Source organism: Heptranchias perlo, chromosome 7 (genome assembly GCF_035084215.1).
Source record: "Heptranchias perlo isolate sHepPer1 chromosome 7, sHepPer1.hap1, whole genome shotgun sequence".
Classification (NCBI taxonomy): domain Eukaryota; kingdom Metazoa; phylum Chordata; class Chondrichthyes; order Hexanchiformes; family Hexanchidae; genus Heptranchias; species Heptranchias perlo.
In genome coordinates, this window is record NC_090331.1 from 67,886,745 (window position 1) to 67,901,769 (window position 15,025).

The following is a 15,025-nucleotide window of genomic DNA, read 5'->3' on the forward strand; positions in this document are numbered from 1 at the left end:
TCCATGTAAACAATATCCATAAACACTCCTCTATCCAACATGCTAGTGACCTCCTCAAAAAATTCAACTAGATTCGTCAGACATTAACTATCCTTCACAAATCTGTGCCAACTTTCTTTGATCAGCTGATACTTGTCCAAGTGCTCATTCACTTTGTCCCTTATTATAGATTCTCCACAATTGATGTTAACTGTCGGGTCTGTAGTAACCTGGTTTTTCCCTCCCTTCTTAAATAATTAAGTAACATTTATAATTTTCCAATCTAAAAAGGCACAATTCCTGAATCTAAAGAGCCTTAGAAAATTATGACGAATGCATCTGCAGTTTCCTCACCTATTTCTTTTAACAGCCTGGGGTGGAAACCATCTGGTCCTGGAGATTTGTCTATCTTAAGTCCCATTATTTTCTCTATTAATATTTTTCTACTTGTATTAAATCCAAAAAGTTCCTCCCTTTGACTTATTTTTTAGTATCCCTTGTATCACTGGTATTTTATCTTTTTCTTCCGTTGTGAAAACGGTTACAAATTACTCAATTAACAAGTCTGTCATTTCCTTATTATCTATTATAACTTTGCCTGCATCTGCCTTTAATGGGCCCACATTCCCCTTTACTACTCTATCTCATATTTATAAAAACTTTTGCTGTTAGCTTTGCTATCCCTTGCAAGTTTTTTTTCCATATTTTTTTTGCCTCATTACTTTCTTTGTATCCCATTTTTTTTTATATAGCTCTCCTTGTCCATTGAAGTTCCACTTTTCCTGGCATTTGTGTAAGCCTTTTCTTTTAGCTTGATACAATTTCTTACTTCAATTGTTGACCATGGTGGCTTAACTATACAAGTGGTGCCTTCGCCTTTTATTGGGTATGTATGGTTTTGTCTATAGGCCTTTAAGATGCTTCTTAAAACCTACCACGTTAACCAAGCTTTTAGTCACCTGTCCTAATATCTCCTTCTTTGGTTGTGACAATTTTTTTCTGATTACGCTCCTGTGAAGCACCTTGGGATGTTTTACTACGTTAAGTGGATAAGAAATGTGAACCTGCAATTAAATGGATAATTATGATAGGTTTGTAGGCCATATATTGATTTGATCCTATCCATTACATAATCCTGGAATCTGAGTAAATATTTAAGTACACCACATCCTTGCCCCTCATCCTTGGAAGGCAAGGATCTTATTATGCAGCATCATTCAGGGAGCTTATTAATCCACTTTTAATTTTAATTAAACTCCAATTTTGAAGAATCAAATCACCCCATAATCTTCTAAATTCCAGGGAATACAACCCTAGTTTGTGTAATCTCTCCTCATACCTTGACTCCAGGGGTTAAATTATCATTCCAGTAAATCTACGCCACACTCCCCCCAAGACCAACGTATCCTTCCTAAGTTGCGGTGCCCAGAACTGAACACAGTGCTCCAGGTATGGTCGAACCAGGGCTTTGTTTAGCTGTATCATAACTTCTACCCCCTTGTACTCTAGTTCTCTAGATATAAAGACCAGCATTCCGATAGCCGTTTTGATGATTTTCTGTACCTGTCCATTACATTTTAATGATCTATGTTCATGGACCCCTAAGTCTCATTAGACCTCCATTGTTTTGAGCTTTTCACCATTTAGAAAGTACTCTGATCTATCCTTTTTAGGTCCAAAGTGGATGACCTCACACTTGAATGTCTATGGTTGTTGTTTATATGGATATTCAGAAGGCATTCGATAAAGTCCATGAAATCCATTTGCCACAGTTTTGCCCATTCACTTGATCTATTAATATCTCTCTAATTTTATGCTTCCATCTACACTGCTTACAACACTGCCTATCTTTGTGTCATCGGCAAACTTGGATATGTGGCTCTCTATCCCGTCATCTAAGTCATTAATAAATAGTGAATCGTTGAGGCTCCAACACAGATCCCTGTGGGACAGCACTAGTTACATCCTGCCAATTTGAGTACGTATCCATTAACACTACTCTCTGTCTCCTGCCGCTCAGCCAATTTCTAAACCAAGTCAATAATTTGCCCTCAATTCCATGAGCTTCAACTTTAGCCAACAGTCTCTTATGAAGGACTTTATATGGATATTCAGAAGGCATTCAATAAACAACAACCATAGACATTCCCCTGTCCACTACTTTGAATTTTTTGAAGAGGTGACCAATCAGGTTCTTCAAGCATGACCTACCCTTTACAAATCCATGCTGGCTCTCTCTGATCAGCTGAAAATTTTCAAGGTGTTCAATCACTCTATCCTTAATTACAGACTCTAGTAATTTCCCAACAACGGATGTTAGGCTAACTGGTCGATAATTCCCTGGTTTCCCTCTCTCACTTTTCTTAAATAGAGTGACATGTGGAATTTTCCAATCTAAACGAACAATTCCTGAATCAAGAGAACTTTGGAAGATTATAGCTAGGGCTTCTGCAATGTTCTCACCTACTTCCTTTAAACATTGACAATGGAAACCATTTGGTCCTGAGGATTTGTCACTCTTTAGTGCCATTATTTTCAGTTGTTCAAATATTAGTTGTTCATTTTGAAACCCGTATATAAAATACTGTTTGTGATATTAGTGCATGAATGCTTAAAAATGTTGACATTCCTTTGTCCAATATTTAGTTGAGGTGTTTATTCTTTTAAAAGAAAAGGAACTAATATCTATTGGAACGGCAGAGGAATTTATTCAAATATTTCTAACAGTATTTTTGTTGCTTAAAAAAGTAGTCATATATCAAGTATAATGTTATTGAAACAAGTATATTATTTTGACAAGAATACATTACCAAAACATATATGATTCACCCTTCCAGTTTTCAGTCCATCTTATTAATCCATTTTTAATTTTGATATCCTCTCATATGAAATAGTATACACATCAGGAAAAATATATAAACAATACCTCGGGGAACATAACCCTAGATTCCACCCCACTAAATAAATTCTGTACATGTACTGTATACTCATCTCTACAATTGCCACAACACAGGTGCCCATTTTAGATAGCTATCTATGATGACATGATCAACTTTGATGCAACCCATGCAAATATCTCAATCAAATGACAACTCAACCACACTGCATAATAGATTACATCTTTGTATCCATAATTCTTCATGATATGTGGTTCTGAATTGTGCAGAGGCCAAGGTTAAAACAAAAGATGTGATGTGGAGATGCCGGTGATGGACTGGGGTGGACAAATGTACAGAGTCGTACAACACCAGGTTATAGTCCAACAGCTTTATTTTAAATCACAAGCTTTCGGAGCTTAGCTCCTTTGTCAGGTGAGTGAAGAAGGGTTTCCGTAAAAGCATCGCATATGTAGTCAGAGAACAACGTCTGGTGATTACAGATAATCTTTCCAACTGCCCGTTATCACCCCTTGGCAGAGAGATAATTACAGCAATCAAAGGAGTGGATGGTGTTCAGACACCTTACATTCAAGAATACTGAATACACACGGGGTCAGATATGAGAGAGAGAGAGAATGAATGACCCGTTGTATTAAAAACAGATAACTTTTTTTCGCTGGTGGGGCTATATGTAGCGTGACATGAACCCAAGATCCCGGTTGAGGCCGTCCTCATGGGTGCAGAACTTGGCTATCAATTTCTGCTCGACGATTTTGCTTTACACACACATACACACACCCAGTCAGCAAAGGCTACAGGTCAACATTGCAGAGAAGTTGGAGGAGATGTCTAACTCATTCCGCTGGCCAGGAAAGGTACCCAATGGAGGAGACGAGATGAAAAAGAGAGAGTAAAACAGAAGTCTTCTTTACACACAAACTTCGATCTGCAATAGCATCAACTTGTCCAACCTACATTGTTGGTCAATTACATGTATCTTTAAGGGTTGACAATGCAATCAGTATTTTAACCAAAACAGGCTTGGAAACCTTTACTCTTAATTAGAATGCGAGCACCTACTTCCTAGCACAAATCCCTATTTCCATCTCTTTCACACACACGCGCGATAGCAGGAATGTTTGACGTACCTCTATATGTCCATTGAGTGCAGCATGATGCAAGGCTGTCCTTCCTCCTCTATCAGATACATTGACGCTGCTAAGCAATGGAATGATTGCTTCTGCACACTTCATTGCCTTGTTAGCAGCAGCTACATGCAACGGCGTCTGCCAATTTTTGTCACGAGCATTGACATCTGCAGAGTGCTTGATCAAAACATGGACTGCTTCCTGAAAGAATCAGCATTTCTTAGACACAATGGTGGTTAAAACACAAGACATTTTATTACCTGAACTATAGATCTGTTGAATTTTCAGTTGTAAGAAATCAGTAACAGTGCTCATTTACTTTCCATTTCTTATCCATCACAGCTGCTTACCTCCATGCCAGCCAGAAAAGCAAGGTAATAGAGTGCTATTTGCTATCCAGTTTACAATACATATGCTGACACTGCTAGGATGGCTTAAACTATGCATCTACGGGAGAGCTTTACCACTTCCGCAATACTGATCTCCACTGCAGTGGTCTAACTGCAAACAAAAATTCAATATAAATATTGGCAACTGATTAAGAGCCAGCCTTTGCCATATCTTACCTCTACAACTGAAGAGGTTATAATGGAGTTTTATAAAACTACTTGGTCAATCAAATTGGTCTACTGTTGGAATACTTTGCAATTTAATTTTTTTTTAAAAAACCTTTAAAAAGTGCAAACAAGTATGCCCAACAGAAACTGTATTTCACACTCCCAAAACCTGTCAACGTACTACACAGCAATTCCAATACTTTCTACTTCAATGTAAAATATCCTTAACACTAAAAGGTCAGTGTTTTCAATCCCTTGTGTGGCTGCAACAGTAGTTCCTCAATCAAATTATCAGATTCATCTAGTATAATGAAATTTACTGTACAGGTCACCTCTCAACAGCTGCTTTCTATGGGAAACCAATACATGTGTTATAAAAACTCATTTGGGAGCAACCAGTCTTAAAAAGTCAATTTAAATCAGTTCCAAAAGTGGTCATTGGTGACGCACACACAAGCCAGAAAGTAATTCAAGTAAATTTATATTCAAAAGCAACAGTCAATTTCAAATAATTTCATCAGTGCTCAATGCTCATGCCATGTGTTTAAATCAACCTACTGCAGCTTTAGTTGTACTAATAACATTGAACAAAAAAGCTGTTGTTTTGAAGAGTGTATTTTCTAGTGATAATCCAATCTTAGCAAAAAGAAATTGTATAGCACAAATCCTTTCAAAAACACACCAATTCAGAACACTTTTAACTAAGGGCTGCAATGAAGTTTCCAATAATGTTTGAAGCATTTTTCTCAGTCTATAAGCTTTGCATTTTTCATTCTGTGCAATTCAATCTGCAATACTACAAAATACTAAGGACCCTATTTTCAACACCTTTGCACCATCATTTAGGGTGTATTTTCTTTTTGCTTATTTCACACTTGGGTCATTTTTGCTTTCAGGGACAAAACCAGTGAGGGGAGGAAAGTGCAAATACAACTCAGTGTTATATTTTCAAAACCATATGGCTGGGCCATAACTCACCAATTCAGTAGGACCCAAGTCTGGTTGCCATACCGAAGCATATAGTACTCTGGTCAGACTGCATCTTGGATGCAGCATTTAGTTCTCATCATGAAAGCACAGGGAACCATACATGCCCAGAAGTAATGCAGAGAAGGGCCATGAGGCTGACCCGTAATGTAAAAGGACTGAGTTATGAGGAAGTGTTTGTAAAACTTGATTCTTCAGCCTTTGAAGGACCCAAATGAAAATAGATCTTGTATTCAGGATACTAAGTGGAGTGGAAAAAATTAATTCTGAGCAATATTTAAAGGTAAATCACAACTGCAGGACAAGAGGCCATTAGTATAAACTTAAGTTCAGGTATCTTCACAGAACAAGAAGTCGACATCTGGAATAGTCTTCCAGGTAGGCAAAAACTCGAGTCATTCAAGAGGTGAGGGTGGGGGGTGGGGGGAAAGAGGAGATGGGCAATTGTAGGTTTCAATGGACAGATGAGCAAAATGGGATGAAGTGTCTGCCTCATCTTTACTTATCTTTGTGTAGAATTGAGTCATACAACCTAGTAAGATCCAGGTGTCATCCTTCTCTGAGCTGAGGTTATTGATCTCAGTCAGGATGTCAGTAGGGGTATATTTAACTTAGTATCCTGGGCTGAGGAGGGGATGAAAAAAAAATCAGTCAAGTTTTCCACTCCCAATCACTACCCAGCAACTCTGCTAGAAAGTGCACAAGAACATGAGATAAAATCACAATTGTGCTCAGTTTTTATGTTAGCATCACCTAAATTGCCTTGCAGCAGTCACTATTAAAGAACGGGCAGCTGGGTGAGGTACCAGACTGTACCTAGCACCAAAATAACCATATCCTAGTAGGAGTTAGCGCCTTCAGGAGATATGGGGAGAAAAGGTGTGTGCCAGTCTTCTCAAAGATGGTACATTTCACAAAAAATACATTTTAGGAGTCCCCTTGATGGCAAAGTGAATAAATATACCATATGATGTTGTAATGGTCACTTGCAATCAAGGACCTTGCCAACACTCTGCTCACACATGAAGAATGGGCAAAGTGTCAGAGAGCCCCAAGTGTGAAATGAACTGTGCACCAGGACAAGTCATCACTTTCAGGAGGGACGCATAAAGAGCGAAGGAAAAAAATAAAACTTGGAACACATTTTTTTTTGCTTCAAGAGTTGTATTACTTAAGGACAGTAGTGAGGAAGGATCTTGGCTCGGAAGATCAGGAAGTAGAATCAGTACGGGTAGAAATAAGACATAACAAGAGGCAGAAAACATTGGTGGGAATAGTCTGTTGCCCCCCTAACAGTAGCTATACTGTTTGTCAGAGAATTAATCAAGAAATAAAAGGAGCTTGTAACAAAGGTAATGCAATATTTGTGGGAGACTTTAATCTTCATATAGACTGGACAAATCAAATTGGCAAATGTAGTTTGGAGGACGAGTTCATGGAATGCATTTGAGACATTTTCATAGAACAATACGTCATGGAACCAACCAGGGAACAGGCTATTTTAGATCTTGTCCTGTGTAATGAGACAAAGTTAATTAGTAATCTCCTAGTAAGGGCTCCTCTGGGGAAGAGTGATCATAATTTGATAGAATTTCACATTGAGTTCAAGAGTGGCATACTTAAGTCCGAAACTAGAGTCCTAAACTTAAATAAATCCAATTGCATAGATATGAGTGGCAAGTTGGCTAAGGTAGATTGGGAAATTAGATTAAAAGGTATGACAGTAGATAAGCAATGGCAAACATTTAAAGAAATATTTCATAATTCTTAACGAACATACATTCCATTGAGGAATAAAAACGCCACGGGAAAAGTGATCCACCCATGGCTAACTAAAGAAGTTAAGGATAGTATTAGATTAAAAGAAGAGGCTTATAATGTTGTCAAGAAGAGTAGTAAGCCTGAGGACTGGGAGAGTTTTAGAAACAAGCAAAGGATGACCAAAAAATTGATTAAGAGGGAGAAAATAGAATATGAGCCTAAATTAGAAAGAAACATAAAACAGACTGTAAGAGCTTCTACAAGTATGTAAAAAGGAAGAGAGTAGCAAAAGTAAACATTGGTCCCTTAGAGGCTGAGGCAGGAGAAATTATAATGGGAGTAATTAAATGGCAGAAACGTTAACCAAATATTTTGTATCTGTCTTCACAGTAGAAGACACAAAAAACATACCAGAAATAGTGGGGAACCAAGGGGCTAATGAGAGTGAGGAGCTTAAAGTAATTGATATTAGTAAAGAAAAGGTACTGGAGAAATTAATGGGACTAAAAGTCAACAAATCCCCTGGACCTGATGGGCTACAACTTCGGGTTCTAAAAGAGGTGGTTGCAGAGATAGTGGATGCATTGGTTATGATCTTCTAAAATTCCCTAGATTCTAGAACGGTACTAGTGGATTGGAAGGTGGCAAATGTAACACCACTATTCAAGAAAGGAGGGAGAGAGAAAACATGGAACTACTGGCCAATTAGCTTGACATCAGTCGTCAGGAAAATGCTGGAATCCATTGTTAAGGAAGTGGTAACAGGGCACTTAGAAAATCATAATATGAATAGGCAGAGTTAACATGGTTTTAAGAAAGAAAAATAGATTTGTCAAACACGATTTGAGTTTTTTGAGGATGTAACTAGCAGGGCAGATAAAGGAGAGCCAACGGATGTTGCATATTTGGATTTTCAAAAGGCATTTGATCAGGTGGCACACAAAAGGTTGTTACACAAGCTAAGGGCTCATAGGGTTGGGGTAATGTACTAGCATGGATAGAGGATTGGTTAACGGACAGAAAACAGAGAGTAGGAATAAACGGGTCATTTTCAGGTTGGCAGGCTGTAACTAGTGGGATGCCGCAAGGATCAGTGCTTGGGCCTCAGCTATTTACAATCTATATTAATGACTTAGATGAAGGGACCGAGTTTAATGTATCCAAGTTTGCCGACGATACAAAGCTAGGTGCGAAAGTTGTGAGAAGAACAGAACGAATCTGCAAAGGAATATAAACAGGTTAAGTGAGTGGGCAAGAAGGTGGCAGATGGAGTATAATGTGGCGAAACGTGAGGTTATTCACTTTGGTAGGAAGAATAGAAAATCAGAATATTTTTTAAATGACGAGAAACTATTAAATGTTGGTGTTCAGCTAGATTTGGGTGTCCTTGTCCATGAAATACAGAAAGTTAACATGCAGGTACAGCAAGCAATTAGGAAGGCAAATGGCATGTTGGCCTTTATTGCAAGGGGGTTGAAGTACAAGAGTAAGGAAGTCTTGCTGCAATTGTACAGGGCTTTGGTGAGACCACACGTTGAGTACTGTGTACAGTTTTAGTTTTGGTCTCCTTACCTAAGGAAAGATATACTTGCTTTTGAGGCAGTGCAATGAAGGTTCACTAGGTTGATTCTCGGGAAGAGAGGGCTGTCCAATGAGGAGAGATTGAGTAGAATGGGCCTATATTCTCTGGAGTTTAGAAGAATGAGAGGTGATCTCATGGAAACATATAAAATTCTTAGAGGGCTTGACAGGGTAGATGCAGAGAGGCTGTTTCCCCCAGCTGGAGAATCTAGAACTAGGGGGCATAGTCTCAGGATAAGGGGTGGGTGGATTTAAGACTGAGATGAGGAGGAATTTCTTCACTCAGAGGGTGGTGGTTCTTTGGAATGCTCTACTCCAGAGGGCTATGGATACTCAGTCGTTCAGTATATTCAAGACTGAGATCAATAGATTTTTGGACTCTAAGGGAATCGAAGGATATGGGGATCGGGCAAGAAAGTAGAGTTGAGGTTGAAGATCAGCCATGATCTTATTGAATGGTGGAGCAGGCTCAAGGGGCCGTATGGCCTATTCCTGCTCCTCCTTTTTATGCTCTTAGTCACCCAATTGTAGTAGTTTCATTTTTCTATTCAAGTTCCCTGCTAAATATCATAGGTTTGACCTTAAGCCAATAAACTTCAGACAACATTTTCTTTGGACACCTGTTCCTTTAATACATCATTTATAGTGAACATTGAAGTTGTAATGTACCTTCAGTACTGGAATAAGCGGCTCCAGTTTTATAAATTTAACCTATTTATTGTATTGCAGGGAAGCTCCAAGAAAAAGGAGGCACCAAATATAAGCAGACCCTCACTGCCGTTCACAGAATATTGTTTTTTTTTTAAAATGGATCCATACTTCCCAAATGATATTATACCATTATGAAACAAATGATTTATCTGACGCATGAGAGGAAATAGTACTTCCAATATTTCCTGCAGCAACGGGGAATCATTTCCTCATGATTCTGATGAGCTTTTGTGCTAGAAATGCATGCAAGTTAATTCATACTATTTATGCAGGAGCATTCATCTGTACTTGGTACTCAAAAATAGAAGTTTCTTGTGGTTTGGCACTCAGAAATATGAAATAGAGCCCAAAGTAAATAACCTGTAGCAACCATAAATTATCTTATTTGTAGATATTTAACCTACCAAAAGTAGGACAAAAGCACAGTAATATAAAAATAGAATGAGTAGAGTTTGTGCTTTAGTCAATCAGTGGTTAATTATATGTATATCAATCATAGCAACCAATATTTAATTTGGTAATTAAGAAGTCCCTCAAATTTCTTTCCAAAATGTTCTCCAAAGAACACTCTCAAAATGTCAGGTTGTAAAACTTACATCACTCCGTGAAGCAATTGCACGGTGCAGTGGGGTTAACCACATGTTATCCTTAGCATTAACACGAGCTCCTGTAGAATAAAAACAAGGCAAATACGATAATTTTATCTTATGCATTGATAATAAACATAAGTACTGCTAAGGTTCTCCCTGGGTACATTGGATTAAGGATTCCACCATTTCTTGCCCTTTAAAATTACAATGTTACACTCCTTTTAAAGTTTCTAGATTAGGTCAAGTGGCATCAACAAAGGGCTCACGGACATACAATTCAAATTATCTCAAATATGACTTACGAACTGCAGTCTCTAATCCAGTTTATCAGCATTGAGGATCTTGTTGAATCTGTTGTGACTACACTAGCTCTTCGAAACGTTCCAATGCTCTCCTGGCCAGCCTCCCATCTTCCACCCTCCGTAAGCTTGAGCTCATCCGAAACTCTGCTGCCCGTATCTTAACTCACACCAAGTCCCGCTCACCTAAATGCTTGCTGATGCACATTGGCTCCCGGTCCGACAACGCCCCAATTTTAAAATTCCCATCCTTGTGTTCGGGTTACTCCATGGCCTCGCCGCCCCCCCCCCACCCCATGTCTGTTGCCTTCTCCAGCCCTCTGAGATCTCTGCGTTGCTCCAATTCTGCCCTCTTGCACATCCCCCATTTCCTTCACTCTACCACTGGCGGCTGTGCCTTCAGCTGCCTAGGCCCTAAGCTCTGGAATTCCCTCCCTAAACCTCTCCACCTTTAAGTTGCTCCTTAAAACCTACCTCTTTGACCTGTCCTAATATCTCTTTACGTGGCTCGGTGTCAAATTTTGTCTCAAGTGCCTTGGGAAGTTTTACTATGTTCAAGGTGCTACATAAATGCAAGTTGTCGTTGTTATCAGCTGGGTATTCAGAGACACTGACTTGAACGGATGTGGAAATTACCAATTGAATACCAAAAATTCCCAAACTGCCAAGAAGGTGGAGAAGGCGACTGTACAGTAACACAGGGATGGATGGCTAGGATGCCCGACCTAACTCAGCTGCAAACTGCCTTTTATGAAGAACTTACATTTGTATAGCACCTTTCACGTCCTTAGGATGTCCCAAAGTACAGTACAGCCAAGAAAATACTTTTGAAGTCTAGTGACTTGTTCAAATGTAGTCAAATGCAACAGTCAATTTGTGCACAGCAAGGTCCCACAAACAGCAACGAGATAAATGATCAGATCATTTTGTTTTGGCGAGGTCGGTTGAGGGATAAATGTTGGCCAGGATAAATAGTGTCACAGGATCTTGTATATCCACCTGAGGGCAGACGGGCCTCAGCTTAATGTCTAGTCAGAAAGACAGCACCACCAACAATGCAGCACTCCCTCAGTACTGCATTGAAGTGTCATCCTAGAGAATGTACTCAAGTGTGACCACTGTGCCAAGACTGACAACTGTCGCTCATTTTAAATCGCTCCACCATTGGCGGCCGAGCCTTCAGCTGTATAGGCCCTAAGCTCCGGAATTCCCTCCCTAACCCTCTCCTCCTTTAAGATGCTCCCTAAAACCTACCTCTTTGACTAAGCTTTTGGTCACCTGTCCTAATATCTCCTTACGTGGTTCGGTGTGAATTTTTTTTTTTCATAACGCACCTGTGAAGCGCCTTGGGACATTTTACTACATTAAAGGTGCTATATAAATGCAAGTAGTTGTTGGTATTCAGACTTATAGGCTCCCAGCATGCAACAGATAAAGAATGCAACACCCTATAATGCGAACAGGACTCAGTTCAACTTAGTAGGTGTTTTGCATGTCTCACAGTTGAAAATTCTTTTGCATATTGACTGAATGCATCATGTTGGTACTGACATTAATTGTAAGGCAAGTATTGCTTTATGTGCAACAAACACTATGAAAGATTTTCAAGTGTTCAAAAAAACGATGTCACCAAAACTTTTCCATGGATCCGATAATTTAGGATTTGCAGAAATCTTCCAAGTATAAGGTCCTTGGCAAATGTTTTCACAATACTGCAAAGAGGTTTCCCCCCATATTACACAAGATGAGGACCAGCAATGCATGGAGATACATGCCAATACCCTTCTTCCCACAAGGTCTTAAAGTTTCCATGGCGGAGGGGGGTGGAAAGAAGAGGGAGGGAGCAGGGGATGACGTGAAAAATAATAAACACGTATGATCTGCAGGACACATCCAACAACTATTCCTTGAATTTTTAATGAGTGTGATGTTTGATTCCACACAATGCTGTATGCATTACCACTGTTCAAAAAACTATCATCGCTCTCCCTACTTGCTCTTCAGAATTAACTAGTACAAATATAGCAATGCTACCTGGTGAAATTACCTGACAAGATGAGGAGCTCGATAATTTCAGCATCACCCAGAAAGGCGGCCGCATGCAATGGCGTCCGCTTCTCAGAATCCTTTTTTAAAAATTACAATTGAGCATATTAAAACCATGTAAAAGTACATACACTATTTTTTTCTAAATGCCATTAGTAAATAACTTCGTGGGTGGGGAAATTAGGGAAGTGTGATGGGGGGTGGGAGATTAAAAATTCTTTTGGGGAGACTCCTGGTGAGTAAATGCACTGACCATTGTGGAACTGTACTATACAGATCAGTGTTCTGCTGCGTTAGGTGATCTCAGCCGGGCTTTTTATTTATTAAGTTAAAAGCTCCGAGAATTACAGCTGCAATGAAGATTTTACAATTACTGATCATTCTAATGTCATAAATAGCAGGAACAGGACATAAATCGAATTACAAAATAAATAAGCCAGACTAAAGGTGGTGATGTAAACAGAGCCAATCTAAATCACACATGCAAGAACAAGGTTAGGCTAGTAACAATAACTCTAATATCAGCTCTTTTTGATCACACCTGAATAGAAAGAATCCCAGCTTCAATTCACATTTCCTTGGCATTCAGAGGAGGGACTTTGATTTGTCATTCTTGGTGTACTAATCAAGAAGCACAACTAATAGCAGCCATGGAAATGCCTGTGCGTTGGGCAAGTCTTCTCTCCGATCAATTAAGAAAGGAAGGGAGCAACAGTAACAGCATGATGCTGCAGTGTGTTTGAGTTCCAATATGCAGTGCTAGAATGACAACTCTGTGCCAACATTACCCATTGGTTACCAACATCTACATATTGTCAGGGTGAAGGACTGATCAAAGGCTAGCCACTTCTCCATGGAGAGGACGTGGGTAAGAAAAGGTCAATTAAGACACTCATACACATAATAGCTCATTACCATGGAACGTGGGCAGACACCAGGTAGCAGACTGTCTGACCCACACCCCACCGTCACCTTTCAATTAAGGATATGTGGAGATGAGGAGAATTTGGAGGGGGGGGGGGGGGGGAAACAAGGAACCTAAACGCTTTAGCTAGAAAAATTACTTTTTACATTCTGTGCAGTGATCATTAAATCACAAAGTAAATACAAAATGAGATAGGCCATTCGGTCCATCTTCGCTCATCAATTCACAAAAACAAAGTTGATATACAGCCCCTTTAATAACATTTAATTGGTTCTTGATCGAATCGAAGCATTTTGTTTCCAGTGCCCCATCTTTCAAGATGACCATTCCAGTGCTGATCAGCATGAAGTTTTTCCTAACGTCAGTCTTAAATTGATCTTTTTATCAGTTTTACCAGCTTATTAGTCTCCTTATTCTACTGTTTTTGTGTACTCAAGGCACACTTTGAAGAAGTGCAGGGAGTTCTCTTGAGTTCCTGGCCAAAAGTCCCCACTCAACCAACACCACCAAAAACAGATTAACTGGTCATTTATCTCCTTTGCTGCTTGTGCGACTTTGCTGCGTGCAATTGGCTGCCACGTTTGGCTATAAACAGTGACTGCAATTCAAGTAATTGATTGGCTGTGAAGCACTGAGAATATGAAAGGTGCTTTTTTAAATGCAAGTTCAACTTTTCTTTACCTTGAAGTATTGCTGTAGATTTACCTTATCTTTTTAAAATAACTATCCAAGGTCCACTTTCAGGCACCTCTTTTCAACACAAAAAAGTCCCACTTCTCCAGTCTTTTCTCTTAGCTCAATCCTCGGACACTAGAGCTATCAATAATTATTAAACCTTCACTACAGGTGCAATTCTCGGAGCTTTTGAATTAATACATAAAAAGCGTACCCAACAGCTCAATGAATTTAGCCATTGAGCAAGAAAGAATTTTGCATTTATTTATGCAGCACTTCATTACATCCTGAAGACATCCTAAAGCACTTTACAGCTAAATAATTACTTTTCAAGTGCAGTCGCTGTTATATAGGCAAGTGTAACAACAATTCTGAAAGCAAGGTCCCACAAACAGTAAAAGATAAATGTCCATACAGCACTCCCTCAGTACTACACTGAAGTGTCAGCCTAGATTAAGTGCTCAAATCTTGGGAGTGAGGAGTGAACCCATGACCTTCGGACTCAGAGGTGAGAAGATTATCAATTAAGTCAAACTGACAGTAGTTGAGCCAGAGAGACCAGGAAGATCCAGGTATATTTGCTGATTTTGCAAATCTCAGTCTGGGTTGCAATAGGGAAGCAACAATAGGCCTCAACACCTCAAGATTAGGGAGAGGGGAAAAATGTCAGTCAGGCATCATATTCCAAATTGATCTTCAATGACCTTTGCTGGAAGGATGTTTGTGAATGCTGGTTGAAAACAGGGTTGGGTTTGGCTGTGATGCCTCCCAGAGTCAAATGGCCTGCCAACACACTGCTAAAGCTTAGACATAAATAATAGTCAGTTGGCCAACGCGGCAGTACGTGACGGTTACCATGGAACAATACGCAAGAAATCAATACCTTT

At 39.4% G+C, this 15,025-nt stretch overlaps 1 protein-coding gene across 5 annotated transcripts in view; it reads right to left on the reverse strand.

Moving 5' to 3' along the window:
* Positions 1–15,025, reverse strand: part of LOC137323819 (serine/threonine-protein phosphatase 6 regulatory ankyrin repeat subunit B-like) — a 160,545-nt gene that overhangs the window by 78,189 nt on the left and 67,331 nt on the right. For all 5 annotated transcript variants that reach the window (XM_067987782.1, XM_067987781.1, XM_067987784.1 and 2 more), the window contains exons 3-5: positions 12,540–12,618; positions 10,200–10,270; positions 4,007–4,207 (exon numbers count right to left, since the gene is read on the reverse strand). In XM_067987782.1, coding sequence (XP_067843883.1) covers positions 4,007–4,207; positions 10,200–10,270; positions 12,540–12,618 — 351 coding nt within the window. The remainder of the gene's footprint in view (positions 1–4,006; positions 4,208–10,199; positions 10,271–12,539; positions 12,619–15,025) is intronic.